Source organism: Lichenostomus cassidix, chromosome 18 (genome assembly GCF_008360975.1).
Source record: "Lichenostomus cassidix isolate B80296 chromosome 18, HeHo_3.0, whole genome shotgun sequence".
NCBI lineage: Eukaryota > Metazoa > Chordata > Aves > Passeriformes > Meliphagidae > Lichenostomus > Lichenostomus cassidix.
In genome coordinates this window covers 4311621-4327229 of record NC_139498.1, presented here as the reverse complement: position 1 = coordinate 4327229, position 15609 = coordinate 4311621, and the positions used below count along the sequence as shown (strand labels likewise).

At 41.6% G+C, this 15609-nt stretch overlaps 1 protein-coding gene across 1 annotated transcript; it reads left to right on the top strand.

The window, feature by feature from the left end:
* Positions 1-154: 154 nt before the first annotated feature.
* Positions 155-10036, top strand: PCTP (phosphatidylcholine transfer protein). Its single transcript, XM_085077597.1, has 6 exons — positions 155-600; positions 3352-3469; positions 7012-7091; positions 7428-7599; positions 8248-8315; positions 8819-10036. Exons 1-6 carry the CDS (start codon positions 427-429, stop codon positions 8882-8884), a joined length of 678 nt encoding a protein of 225 aa, XP_084933723.1. The 5' UTR covers positions 155-426; the 3' UTR covers positions 8885-10036.
* Positions 10037-15609: the final 5573 nt, after the last annotated feature.

Genomic DNA, 15609 nt, shown 5'->3' with positions numbered 1-15609 from the left:
AGCGGGTTTTTTGTTCTCTTCCATCCTGGAAGAGGAGCCCAGTGCACCTTATAGTGCTCACTCTCTCTCCTAGGGCAACACCCGAAAGGGAAGGCCATGGCCATCACCCCCACGGCATTGTCCCCGTTCCGGCACCACGCTGGAATGTGTCACACACATTTAAAGACACCACCGCTCCCGAGCCGGGAGCGCACGGAGCGCACCGGCAGGGCAGCGATGCTCCCTGCGAACGCTCGGTGACCCCCGAGCCCCTTGGCGGCCCGCAGGCTCGGGGGGCGCGGCGGGGCCGGGCGGCCGCGGGGCGGGGCGGACCGTTCGGGGGCTGTGCCCGCACCGACCTGGGCTGTGCCCGCACCGACCGGGGCTGTGCCCGCACCGACCGGGCTGTGCCAGCTCCGGCGCTGTGCCCGCCCGGCGCCGCCGGGGATGGCGGGGCAGCCCGCGGTGCAGGGGGCCGCGGGGCCGTCATCGCGGGGCTTCTCGGAGGAGCAGTTTCGGGCCGCCTGCCGGGAGCTGGACCAGCCGGCGCCGGCCGCGGCGGGGCCCTGGGAGCTGCTGGTGGACAACATGGGCGTGCGCATCTACCGGCTGCACAACGAGGTGGGCCCGGCGCGGCTGGGGGCGGCGGCGGAGCGGTGGCGGGGCTGGGGGCTGGCAGGGATGGCTCGACCCTCCCCGCAGCTGCCGGATCCCCGCACAGGCCTGGGCTCGGTTTCTCCAGGCTCTCAGAAAGCAGCTTTCCGGGTAATGCCATTAACTGCTGATGGGAAAGCTGCTGGGCCGCAGTGACCCCCTCCCGCGCACCGTGCCGGGGAGCCGAGCTCGGGAACTGCGGGATGGAGCAATTCCCGGGGGAAGGGGCTCTCGGCCCGGAGGGGTGTTTGATGTGCCTTCCATCCTAACGAGCCCCCTCGGGGCGGGATTTGTGGTGAGGGAGCGCACCTGCTCCTGAGCATCTCCCGCGTCACAGCATCCTGGTCCCCAGGCTTCCTTCTCCCCTCCTGCCTCTCTTCAAAACTCCCTTCACACTGATTTTCCACCGTTCTCCCTCTAAAATAGGCAGGTAGTTCAGAAGGGGTTGGAATGAAATTTTCTTTGCTTTTGGAGCAGCTGACTCCTTTAAAGAACTTCTCTAGTTTAGGAACTGACTTGTGATTGACAATGTTTCCATTCTGATACATATTTATGTTTCAGTAATGACTTTTAAATCCATATATAAATATATGTATGTGTAAATATCCTATCTCTTTAACTCACTGATCATAGTTTCCTCAGCTCCTTACAAAGCTGGACTACGTGCTGTTCTTTCCATGACAATTTTGTATTTGGATTCTGAAAAGTCCTTTCAGACATGGTAATATCAGAAAAAACCAGCAAGCATACAGGGCAGTGCTAAAGGCAAAGTGGGATGGGGAAAGCCTCTTTAAAAACCTGTCACTTCATAGGCCTTGGAATATTTTCAGTGATAAATAGTCCCTGTTTACAGTGTGGATGTGGTAACTGGCAATAGCAAGTTGAGCTTATCAATGAGTGCACACAGCACAGGCGAGGCTGGGGTGCCTGCCAGATATCCGTGCAGGAATTAGTGTGCTGATGGAGTACAGGGTGCTGGGGGTGTTCCTTCTGAGTGGATGAAGTAGAGACTTTAGGATCAGAGCTCAGCCCAGACCTGTAAATGCATCACGCGGTGAGTGAAGGCAAAGGAACTTTGGGAAGCTGGAGGCTGCAGTGGGATGGGTAAATGGGACCAGGGGTACCCTGGTTACTGCAGTGCCTGTGCTGCTGTTGTATGAACAGCAGCTGGTGGGATGGAAAGAAGCTCAGGCTTCTCCTCCTCATCCTCTCGTGCTTTTATATAAAAGGACTAATGAGTTAAAAGGACTATTTGAAACTAAAAAACCCCAAACATTTAGTGGTATCTGTCCTTTTTTGTTTGTTTGTTTGTTTTTTTACGTAGTGTACAATGCCCCTAGTTTAGGCTGGATAGACACACTAGGTAGGATGCAAGGAACCTTTTCAAGTCTAATCTGATTCTACTGGGAAATAAATCTCCTGTTTTCTCTTTCAGTTGCTTCAAGTTGACACAAGAGGAGATGAACCAAGTCTAGGAAGAGGGTCTTTGTTTCAGTTGTTACTGGAAAAATTACCTTTTAGCATTTAGTGAACTGCAACTCCACTGTAGCACCAGTAGTCCAGGAAGCTGAAAGCAGCAATTATTTCTCCTGTTGCCTTCTCTTTCTGCCTTGTCTTCAAGGCAGGCTTCAGGAATAGATCTGGGCCTTCCTGCTCAGTGCTGTATTCCAGCCAAGCTCATTGACTCTCCTGATGACAGGCCTCAGAGAACCTGAAACATTTCACTCTTGTTTTAACTTTCTTATTGTAAATTGCTGGCTTTCTTATGAGAATAAAACTGTTGATGCTTCTTATAAAGATGATGAGTGCATGGGGTTGCATAGGTGCTGAATAGTTTGGGTTTGAAGCTGGTGACTGGTGTTTCAGTGAAGCCACACTGAAGATGAGTAGCTTAAGCTTCTTGGTCACATTATTATCTTCTGGTACTTCAAATCTTTGTCTTCTGGAGCTGATTTGTGAAGGGGATGGAAAGAAGATAATTCATCTGTTCACCAATGGAATGTTGTATAATCCTTCCATACATTGGGAATGCCTCAATTTTATTTCTTTACTGTACATTCAAAATACTATCACTGTTGTAATTTAGTCCTGAACCGGTGCTAACAATAGCACAAGCATTGCTCTATAGGCACAGATGGAGTTTCCATATGTTGAGAGTAACATTAAAACATTAGCATAGGAGCTAACCTGCGCCCCACCCCTTCAGCTTTCTGAAAGGAAATAGCTGATAAATATTCACAGCAGATAAAACAGTGCATGGTATATAAGCATGGACATTGTAAAGCATTCTTGTATCACAGCCTGATGTATAAGCATAACTAACTTGCCACAAGAATTTAATGCTTCTCAGTGTGGGCAGGATTTAGTCTGGGCAGGATTTAGTCCGCACTGGCCTCTGGAGATGAAAAGGGGACTGTGTGTGTGAAGAAACATGCTCCCTCTGGAACTCCTGATGAAGTAAAAGGGTACTGGTGTAAGGGAAGGAACAACCATTGTGCAGGGCAGGTCAGCCTGGCTGGATTTAAACTTTCATGTATAGATCAAAAAGTTGAGAGGTTAAAGACTGGATCTTGCATTGTTTTTTTTGAACACTTGCTTTCACAGCTCTTGAGCATATTTGTAGTTTGTGCCCCACCTAACTTCCTTCAGCTGTTCTCCCTGATGCAGAGTACTTCCCTTTCCTGTGTGACTTTTCCTTTCCTCATTCTGTTTCCACAGCAATCAGGACTTTACGAGTATAAAATCTTTGGTGGTCTTGCTGACTGTCCCCCAAAATTGTGTGTGGATGTCTACATGGACTTGGATTTCAGAAAAGAGTGGGATCAGTATGTTAAAGGTAGGCTCCTCTAGGCAGTGTAAGAGCAAGCTCGAGTTCATATTGATTGTTCCTCCAAAGACTTTGGGTCAGACTTAAATATCTGTTGGGATGAAGTTGCACTCTGCAAATATACAAGTAAATACTGCTCTGGAACAGATAATGTCTCAAGAGCATTTATCTTTCCTCTGGAATGAATTCTTTCCATGTTGGTTGCAGCACATGACTGGCATCACTGGGTGTGCTGGAGCGCTTTGTAGCTTCTAGTTGTTGTAATGCTTAGGTTAAATTTTAGTAGATGCTCTGGGAAGAAATGGAGAAATTTTGTGTCTGTTTGCATATGGCAGTAGAGCAGTGTATCATAGAATATCAGGTTGGAAGGGACCTTTAGGAACATTTGGTTCAACCTTCCTTGGCAAGGTCAAGCACAGTCAAGACGAGATGGCCCAGCACCCTGTTCAGCTGAGTGTTAAAAGTCTCCAGTTTTTGTCCCTGGGGAGATTATTTCAATGGCTGTTTGTTCTCATTGTGAAAAATTTTCCTCAGACTTCCACCAGTTTGATGCATGATGGAATATCTTTTCCTGAAAGCATTGGTTGTTCTTGGCACCTTTTACTGTCAGGAATGGGTGTATCGAAAGAATACTTGGTAACTCTGGACTTTCACAGAGAAAGGAATAACTAATTTAGTTACGTTTATTTAATGTTGTCTTTGAAAAAGGGCGTTGAACCTGGATATCCATATGATGTTAAAACATCTTAAGTCAGCAGTGACAAGGTAAGGGTTCAGCTGATATAGACATTCAGTAATCCATTTATTTTAAAGATGGGGAGCCTTTCCTTTTTAAGCCTGTGCTTGAAGTCAGTTTAGGCCAATAAAACTGAAAAGCGGTCAGAATGTTTTGCTGAACAAGGAGCAGTGTTAAAAACCAAAGACTTGTTAAATGTTGTGCTTGTTAGGTTTAGGACAGCTCCATGGTGAATGATTGCTAACAATGCCTGTGGCTGTATTGATACAGAGAACCACAGATTTAACTCAGTCAGTACTTGGTCAAATGTAAGGAGTAGTGTCTTCATTAATGAGTGTTAATTGTCAAAATGGTCAGTCGCTTTCTTGTGGCAAAGGCCACTTTGCCATTAATGAAACAAAGAGCCAGAGTGGGACTCAATATTTTTTGTATTGGATGTAAAAATACTGAGTTACTTCAGTAGTCTTTAAGTACATTTAGGAGAAATGAATCCTTCTTAAATAAACACTTTTTTTTTTTAATTCCTTCGTAGAGAAAAGAAAGGAAGCCGTTGGGGGAAGCTACACCCTTAAACTAAAAACTAGATAATGTTGCAGAGCTGACATTTATATCCTTGCTGACCATGGTTTGTTCATCTGTTAATTTATACTTGTGCTGGTGTTTTAAATCCAGCATTTCACAGAAATTAACTCTTGAAGGGCATAAACATAACTTAATGCTTTCCTTCCAATTTAAAAACCAACACAAGCCCAACCATTCTTTAGGGTTGTACATATGATGAAATAGTGCCAGCCACCATTTTAAATATTAACCCCGTTTAAGCCTAGGCTTTTTCTTTCAAATTTAGGAAGAAAACCCAGAAAACTTCCATTGAGAGCCTTTTTGCTCTTTGTGTTACTTTTTGTATTCCTTGGCGCTTTTACAGCCGTGCAAGTGGCAGTCCAAGGGAGAGTTCTGTGCTGAACTGCTGGCTGGCACTGAAATAAAAACCCAACTAGAGCAGAAGTAGCTGCCTTCTTCGCTGAAAAGGCAACTGGTCCTGAATGCTTCATAATATCTGTGAGATGTGGACATCCTGAGGCCTGGTTTGTGCTGCAGCTGCCAGTTCAGCAGGGAAGTTGTGACTAAACTGTAGAGTAGTGACTGAGGTACCACACACTTCTGTGGCATGATGCAGAATAGTTGGGCCTGAGCAATACTGAAACTTACTACTCCTGATTGCAACACTGTCCTGATTGAGATCAGACTTTCCAACAACTTAACTATAATAACTGACTGTTGAAGCAGCAAGGGCTTCTGTGCCTATTATGGATAGAATGGACTTGTGATCCCTTGTAGTGATGCTAAATGAAATCAGATTATTGGTTAAAATGCCCTTTTTTCTGCTTGGAAGTGAATGCAGGTGGGACATGGTTCACCTCTTGTGTGTTTTTCCTGTGTTTGCAAAGGTACACAGGTAGATGAGGTAGCTAGTAACAGTTGTGTCAGGGTCTTTAAAACAGTGTCATGGTGCCTTTGAAAAAGGAAAGCACTGTGGTTAGAAGTGAAAGTAAAGTGACTAATCCAATGCTCCAGTGACCTCTGGTGGAAAGCATAAATGCTGTGGATTATTACAACACCAGGTGCATCTAGTACTGCTCCAGCTGGAGAAGAGGAGAAGCTGTTTCTGTGGGTGACAGCTGATTTGCAGGGCACACTAAGAGAAGCCTGGTTTGGAACATGTTATATAGGGGAACAATCTCCCATCTGGGGCACTATTCTTACCTTATCAATGAGATTATCAGTTTATTCTGGCCTCACTTTCAAAACCACTGAAAGGGCTGTGGCTGGCTCTGGAGTATACAGAGCACCTCAGGCACAAGTCTGCTCCAAAGGAAGAAAAGACCATTCTGACTGTTAAGGTGAAGCACCTTTCTGGATCACACTCTTCTATACTCCAGGCCCTGAGCCAACAGGAGTTCACCCTGGCTCAGCCCCATGGCTTGTCAGGTCCATTGCCCTCATAGTGGCAGTTGGTGCCTCAGGGAAAGAAGTTGTACAGTAGACAGCTTTTCAAACTCAATTATGTGGTTTGATTTGAACTCATTTTTCTCCTTCATGCCACACTACTATCTGACTGAGTCACTGCCATGTTTTAGGCACTATTCTTAGGTTAATTTTTTTTCCCAGTTCTGCTGCCTTCTGATTTGAGTTTCCAGGCAGACTGAAGGTGGTGTAATGAAGGCTCATAAACTGCTCAAGATTTTAGTTTGCTGTTGCCTGTGTATACTGCTGTGAAATTCCTGACAGCTTTTCCAGAATTCATTAATCACTCATGCAAGATATCTTCAGGTGTTAGAAAGCTGCACTCATCCCAGTTCCATGTTAACTCAGTATAATTTACAAGGGTAATGACATGCCTTTGAAAAAGCATATTGTACTTGTGACTTATAATTGTGCAAAGCATGCACAGGTGAGGAAGAAGCCTTGAGATGGAAAGGCTTTGGATGAGCAAACTATTGGAAAAGGAATTTGACTCTGTTTCCCCAATTGTTCTGCTTTTGTTTTGTTTGTTTGGGGTTTTTCTCCCACCAATTAATTCAATAGTCACAGAAAAACAGGCCACCTATTTTTGTGTATTTGATTGCTTAACAACCATGGTACAGCAATTCTTAATGTCTTTTAGTGCTAAAATTTTACATACATATCAATTTTGAAATCAGGGTTGCATGTGAGATGTACTTATGTCAGAAATCTGAGCAGTTCTTGATCCCATCAATAGTCCTGTTGCAGTAGAAATTAAAAATATCTAACAGTCTTCTTTTTCCAACTACAGAACTTTATGAGGAAACATATGATGGTGAAAAAGTAATCTACTGGGAAGTGAAGTACCCTTTTCCTCTCTCAAACAGAGATGTATCCTTTCAAGCTTTTGTTCCTCTTGCAGTTTTTGCTTCTTGGTCATCCAGGAATCCCAGCAATGAACTGTTTCCACTGCTCTGCTGCACTTGGTCTAAGACCTTGCAGTCCTCACATTACATGAGTATATATAATGCATGAAGAGGAGTGTGGGTGCCTCTTCCCACACACAGCTAGAGCTCCCATAGCTGAATTACTGCTCTGCAGGATTGAATCCTGTAGGGGCATGAGAAATAACTTGGAGGAGCTGCTGTTTGTGATGGAATTCACTTGTCAATTCCTCATCCCTCAAACTGACATTGTTTTGACATGCCTCCTCAACTTGCAGTGCAGTATGTCTATATTAGGGAACGTCGGGAGATGGATGTGGATGGGAGGAAGATCTGGGTTGTGCTAGCAAAAAGTGTGGCTGTTCCTCAGTGCCCTGAAAAGCCTGGTATTATCAGAGTTAAAAGCTATAAACAAAGCCTGGCAATTGAAAGTGATGGCAAGGCTGGATCTAAAGGTAAGAGGTCAAGAAAATGTGTCACAAGTCATGTAAAGAGGGAATGTATGTATTAGCAAAACACGCAAACAGGGACTGGAAATTTTAAGCCAGGAGGTACCTTAAAATTAATGAAACTTTTGGAAATGTCCAGTGCAGTGCACTGCTGTGAAGAATCTTTTATTTAGCAGTTGGGCTGGGTTAAGAATAGTCTACTGACCACTTCCTTCTGCCCTGCCATCCTACCCCCAGTCTGTACTTCTTTTCCTGCCAGACAGTTCAGCTGGGGAGACTCTGCTGCAATTTTTTTAACTCAGCAATGATTCAAGTATTGTGTTTGACAGACGTATAGATTAAAGGGTTTGCCTAGAGCTTGACTCCTGTCTGAGACTAGTCTTTTAAAGACAGTGTTATTTTATAAGACAGGGTGCCAAAAATGGTTTGCAGTAATCTAAGTTAGTGTTGTAGCTCTGTCAGCTTCCCAGAGGTTGACTGGGAATGCCTGTATTTACTTCACATTTCACTTCAGGACAAGTTGACTTTTTTATGCAGAATTTAGAGCAGAACTGTTGCAGTTGGTGCTTCAGTCATGCACACTGACATCTTCTGTCGCAGTGTGTTAGAGCTAATCCTCAGATAACTTTCTGGTAACTTCTTTCTCCTCTCTAGTCTATATGTACTATTTTGATGATCCTGGTGGCATGATTCCATCCTGGCTGGTCAACTGGGCTGCCAAGGTAGGTAAAGGTTAACACACAGTGATCTTTGGCCAATTTGTTTCAAACAACAAATTCACTGCTTTCATACCCATCTTCTATGTGTTGGGTACAATTAATTTTTCCTGAAGCAGACTTTCTAGCTTTTATACAGTCCTATATTTACAGTCTCACTATTTGCTCCCATGACTATAGTGTTTATTTATTTATTAATTTTAATTCCTGTTTGGTTAGTTAACCAGGCAGGTACATTTCTGCAGCAAACCCCAAATAATTCTTGTTTCGGAGCATATATGATTAGCCTCAAGACAAGCAAACTTCAATGATGAAGTTTGTTCCTGAAGTATTCGAGGAATGGTTTGATGTTCTGTACCAGATCTTAGAATTGTATCTTAGACAATTGTATATTAGATCTTAGAAATCTATTGGAAGGCCTTGATCTATATAATAGGAATTCTCATCTTGCTTATAGTTTTTATTGATTACATTATACAAGAATGACTTTTCCATTTCTCTCTTTACAGAGCGGTGTGCCTGCTTTCTTGAAGGATATACAAAAAGCTTGCCTTAAATATTCTAAGAGCACATAGGTATAGAAATTGATCTGAGTTGTTTAATTCCTAGATCTCTGCTCTTACAGGAGTGGCTGTTATATATTACACTGGATAAAATCTACCTCTAATATTGGAAATAATTTTATTTTAATTGCGTTATGCTTTGAGTTTTATTATATCTTCTTTTTCCATCTCCAACTGAAGACCTGGCCACTGACAGGGTAACACCAACATCGGCTGCAGCTTTGGAAAGTACTCAAGTTTAGCCTTGTTCCCCATGCTTTGCTTATGCTGATTGTCAGGTGTCATCTAGAGGAATTCTGTGAAAGACATGTTGCATACTTGCACAAGAGACAATGATCTTATTAGAAAATATGTCTGAACTTGGACTGCAAATTGACTGCATGTTTTATGCCTGGATCTGCCTTTGCTGCCTCACAGGGTGGCTTCCTACTGAACTTCAGTAATGGCATTTGCATTGCATAGGAGGAAATGGTTTTGCTACCCAAGTGTGTCATTCTAAACTCTCTGTCTGATATAAACCTAAAAAATGCTGAGGGCTGAGGTAAATTACGAGAAATGTGCAGTAGGAACTGGAAGTCTCTGTTACTAAGCTTCCTTAAATCCAGATGTAAAAAGACTTAAGTCTAAAGCCTTCACAGCTCTATACTTCTATACGAAAAGTAAAAACGCTTCGCTGTGTCCAGCTAGAAGAAAAAGCACGAGGTGATTTCTTCCATGTCTGATTTAAGGGGAACAAGTTTTATCTTCAGAGTCAGTAGCCTTATCTATAAAGCAGCTTGGATACCAACTTGAAACTGGAAGTAATTTTAAACTGGGTGCCAGCCACTGAATGTGGATGAGCTTGATGTGGAACTTGGGCTTGCTTGTTTTTTTTTTAAATTTCATGCTGATAAAGAATGGATGGTAACCCACTAAAAGCTTAACTGAGCAGGAAATGAAATTTCCAGCACCTTTCAGGGGGTGGGGCAGGAAGTGCGTAAAAGATGAGAGTGCCTCAATCTCAGGGATTTAAAATATTCTACACTGTTCCTAAATCTAATCCTGTTTCTGAATAAATCTGGTAATGAAGTAGCTTTGTCTTGTTAAAAAGGAAACTATTGAAGTGATTGACTTTATACCTTGTATGAATATTTGCTTCCAATAAATCATTATTTTATCCATATAGTGTTCTTGTTCCATCTCTCATGTTTCAGAGTGGCCATGCTGGGGAAGTTACAAATGACAGGCTGATATCATGAGCTGCCTTATTTTTAAAGGATTTTGAAAGAATAAATTGGATTAGAACTAAGCAGAATTCCATGTGTTCTGCCAGCAGTTTAGGCATTTTCAAGCGTCTTTGATTTGGAGACATTCACTGGATTGAATATTACAATGTTACACAACATGATATAACAAAAATTTAAAAGGAAACTAGCTGAGGATGAATCTTCTTGGAACAATTATGCAAAATAATTAACATCCAGTTCTTTCTGAACAAAACTGACCTCTGTGCCACTGTAGTCCAAAACCTATTGTAATTGTAAACCTTCCTTAGAAGTTGAGTTGAGATGTTTACAAGCAGTGCATACCTAGTGAGCTGAGTGTGTGCACTGAGAGATGAGTCATGTACAAGAGGTAATTTTTTCATTCTTTTTCTTCAGACAAGCTCTAATTTTGTTTAGTCTTTAAGGAAATGAAATCAGGAGAAAGAGTGAAAGCATTTTATAACCATAAATTCACTTTGTCTTAGTTACTTGTCACCAGGACAGAGTATCCATGTGTGTGCAATGTGCTGAGAACTGAGGCTGAGAGTTCAGGAGGCTGAATGGCTCCATTGTCAATCCAGCTGAACATTTGATTTCCTACAGACCCTGCACTGACTGTAGAATAAATTTTGTGTTTAGTGTCTAAATAGAAGATTGTGACTAGAAAGAGTAGGTGTTTTCAGTTTTTTGGATGTAAAGATGTCCTTAAAGCCATTTAGAGCATTATTAATGACTGATTAAATATTGATCTTCCATAAATTATACATGCATCATGTGAGCCTTTCTGGATAGCCTGAACAGGAATATACCTGCAGTGAAAGTTGTTAAGTCATCATGCATGATGAGCTGTGGTGCACAGGGTTATGAAACATGAAATCCCCTTCCCATGCTGTTTGTTAATATGACACCTGCAGATTAGCTTTGTTTCACCAGCTTGCCTAAAACTGGAGTGCAGAGTTTGTTCTTTTAGTGATCTGTTGTAAGCAAAGAGTTGTCTGAGTGAAAAAAGAATGAGCATTTCTGTTAGGTGATGATTGAGCCTCTCATCTTCTGTATCCCACCCCAATTAGCAGGTTGGTGGGTATCACACTACAGATTAACAGGGACTAATGAAGTTTTCCCAGCAGCCAAAGAGAATCAGAAAAATGCTGTAATTTCTATCAACAAACAGGCATCTGCTCCAAAGTGCAACATCAGAGTTTCCATAAATCATAATAAGCTTTGGATCTATTCTCATAGAGATCTTCTGTTTTAAATTTAACAGCTCTCACTGAAACATGTTTTGGCATGTTCTTCACAAAAAGAAGTGGTGGTTTTTTTGGAATGATTACTCCCCCATCCCCTGTTTCCATAAGGAATGATGCTGTAACAAAATGAATATAAACCATTCTTCCACAACGTGTTCCAGTCATTCAAATCCATTCTTTCCATGTGATCTCTCTGTAAAACTAATGTATTTGAGTTGGAAGGTAAAGGAAAGGAAAGATTCTCAGTAACCCAAAGTCAACACAGAGAATGATGTCAGATTCACAGTCACTGGTGCTGCCTCTCAGAAGATGATGTGCAAAGGGAAACACAAGTTGTCTTTGCTCAGGAAACATCTGGCTGATGCTTCATTTCTCAAGCAGGTTTTTGTAATTTAGTGGAATAAAAATTGTGGGAAGACAGGAGGATAGACTTCTGATGCCTGGCCATGCAAGTAGATGACATACCTTCCCACCAACAGTATTGCTTCCCATTATGTCAGTTTTCTATGTACATTGAACATTTTCAAAACGGATCTAATGATACTTGAGTTTCATTTAGCTGAGAGTGATTTCTCCCTGAGCACAGATTTGCCTTCCTCTAAACAGAAAGATAATTCATAACCAAATTTACTGTTTCACTGTAGTACTCTGATCAGAGGAAACTACTTGGCTTTCAGAGAGAAAACTTTATTTCTGCTCATCTCAGTTAGAAGATGCTGAAAACTTACATACAAAAATAAAAGGGAAGGCCTATGGCAGGAGGAAAGTTCTTATCAATCCAGATGGACTGTATGACAGATAAATGCTTTTTGAGGAGCAATAAAAAAGAACAAATCTCTGTAGCAAGATTGGTTTTGCTGGGATTTTTTCATATCACTCTGGCTTGCAACTGCAGACTTAGGACGAATCTTGGTCAATAAGGTAAATAAAGCTGGTGTTTAAGCAGCCTACTAATTCTCATTTGGCATCTGAATTACAAATGTGTATTGGAATCCTGCTCTGAGACATGAACATTTTACATGGGAACAACTCTCCACTGGAAACTCTAATTTCCAAAGTAAGGACTGCATCCTGTGAATAAGTGTTTCAGTGGAACCTGCTGTAATAATCATGATGACAGGCCTTGAACATATGTATTAATTTTAGCCTTGTGAAAAATTTCCTGCATCCCAGCTGTGCAACAGGTTAAACTGAAAGCTGTTCCTGCAGTGTAAGCATTTTTCTAAGCCTTATTTCATCACTGGAGGCAAAAGAGATTCTAATGATGGACTGGAAGAGTCAGTTTTTACCACAAGCTTAATTGTCTTATTCTTCATCTATAGAAGAAACTTGTGAGAATTAATAATGTTGTTCCTAGAATGACAAGTTTGGGATTGAAGCAGTTCTTCTACACCACATAGCCAAGGGTTCCCTCTGTGCTGTACATTCTGTGAACAGAGGCCTGCTGTGAAGTCACAAGGCTCACTGCATTTCTGCTGGAGCATATCTTGGAAGGTTTTAAGTCTTTCCCTGTTTTGGTCACTTAGGGCCATGGGGGGTTTGGATTTTACTGTTCCTGGTGCATATACATGTCTTCAAAAGCACGATAGAAATTGTGTGTAATTGGCTGGAAATGGATATTTCATATTCAGCTGCAACTTGCAGTTATAGTTTAGGAGTGGATTTTAAATATTATTTTTATTGAGACCGGGCTGCTGCTGTGCATTTTAAAGCTAATGTGTTTTCTCAGCATGGAAGCCATATAATCGATTTGTACATTTGAGTGGATTCCACAAGAAGCCAAAATTGCCTGGCCAACCCATTTACCCTGTGAAAGGCTCATTATGCTGTTCAACTATTCAAATTAAAACAAACAGTAGGAACGTGCCTTCAGCAGGAAATGACTGTGACACTAGAAGGACCTATTGTCTCGGAGTGTGAGGTGAGTATGTGAAAGAATACATTGCCTTCCACTCATTTTTTTTTCTTCTAACATGGGAATAAACTGACCCTTGATAACATTTAAGGTGTGGTTCTAGGAACCATGAAATTGAGAGCGTTACCACTGAATAATGAGTTGATTAATTCACTGCAATGACAGGCAGGCATTTAGAAAAATGACTTTTAAATCTTTTTAGATCTGGTGCTTATTACCAGCCTAATTCAAGATGTAGCAACCGAAGAAGTAATCTTTGTGTTGATTCCATAGTGGACTTTCCTCTCCCAGCCCAATGATAGATATTTCCAATCGATGTTTACTGCTGAATACAATGTCCTTTACTGTCACATGCCTTTCCCTTTCCCTTCCCCCCTCAATACTGTGTCAACATTTGGGATGAGCCCAAATCCTAATGTGTGATCTGACCTTCTGACATCGTAGCCCAGTGAGCTACCAACCTGGCCATGCTTCCTGCTCCAGAGAGTGAGCACAAACATCACTCTCAAGGATCATCTTCTGCCCATCTATTATTTTTATGCCTGTTGCTGCTTGTGCATTTGAATGTATTACAAAAATCTTACATGTGTTCTTGGTTGCATTCCCAAAATATGTATGTAAATCTGTGGATCTGTTTTTATGTGGGAATAGGAATTATGTCTTTTGGAATTTTTAACTGTTGAAATTAAGAAAAATGAGGGGGAAGAATAATATAATAAACTGGACTGAAAAGACAGTAAAAAATACAAAATTATGTTGGTCAGTGTTAAGCAGGGCAAACACCATTCTGAAAACAGAATATGGTTTCTGTTTAAAATTAGGTAATAAAGTATATTCACTTTATTTTATAATAAAATCATTAATTTAAACAACAGGGCACTTTTTCAGGTGTGTTAGTCCCTTTCTTCATTAGGCAGAAGCATATTTTGAAATATGCAAATTGCATGTTTTGGCTTGCTGGGCCAGCTAATGAAGGAACACAAATGTTTGCCAGAGTCCCAGGAAATGGGATTGTCCTCTGACTTCTGCTGTTTCCTGTTTTCTCCTGATATTTTGAAAGGTAAAAAACTTATAATAACCTGCATTGCTCCACCCTTGCCTTGCACAGAGGCTCCAACTCAAACATTATTTTGTTTGGGACAAAGTTCATTGCTTACAGCTGCAAACAAGGAAGAAAACAAAAAAAGTTCTTTTTTAAGTCCTCAGAATGGCAGTTTCAGTAAAATACCTTCAGTGGTTTCCCAGCAGAGATCAAAAGAATGAAATCCCAGCAGGCTGGGACAGTGGGGTCTATTTTTGGTAGTGAAATATCCACAGAGCTCCTCTGCTTCACTGGGGATATCAGAGGAAATTGCAAATGCTGTAGAAGCCTATTCTGATGTCACAGGCTTTTGAGTGGGTTAAAAGGACAAATACTGAGCCTTTCACTTTGGATTCCTCTCTGTCAGCTGCTGTTTATCAAGTGAAGTTGTGGTTTTGTCTACATCACCTACATTGTCCCACAAACAGCAATTACTTTTTTTCAAGTATTAGTGAAATCTGTAATGTGGTAGAGTGCATGAATAAATAGTGGAATAAGTTCAAAATGTTCACTTGGTTTTAAAAATACATTAAAAAATAGTTACTGGATTTGTTTCAAATGCAAATACAAAATATTCAAGCTTTCTCCACCTCATTTTCCTCCCACTTTTCAATTATTAATTACTAAAAATAAAGTGAATGCGAAGAAAGGTATAGCAGTGAGGAAAATAAATCTTCAGGTTTGGAGGGGAAATGGGGACAACTTTCCAATTGTCATTGAAAAATGAGGAAAATAGTATTTTTACTTTTGTGAAATAATTTAACACTTTTAAACTACTATCAGCATTTTCCACTGCTGAAAAGCTGTTAATACTGTAGACAAAACAGAGTCCAACTATTAAACCTGTAGAAACAAATAACCCCCTCTTCCTCTCACCGTTGTGTGGCACAGGCAGTACCTGATACTCATCTCCTCTCACACAGCTTAAGAATTCTAACACTGGCTTTGCTCCACAGGTCTACTTTCCTCTCAGCAGAGCCTTTAGAATTATCCTGCCTCTTTGGCCCTGGATTGATTCTGCCTGTGTTGAAAAGTGGCTCTACAGGATAGCACAGTCCAGGTACAGAGATGTTCATCTCTTCAAAGTATTGATGATGCTGCCTCATAAGGGAGCAAACTCTGAATGAGCTAGAGCACCACAGCTTGGGAACCAAAGGGGCATTGCAGGACAGAAATAAATATATTTCGTATTATCCTAACTTTGGCTTCAGTAGCTACCCAGAGAGCCAACCACGTCTGCACAGGGAATA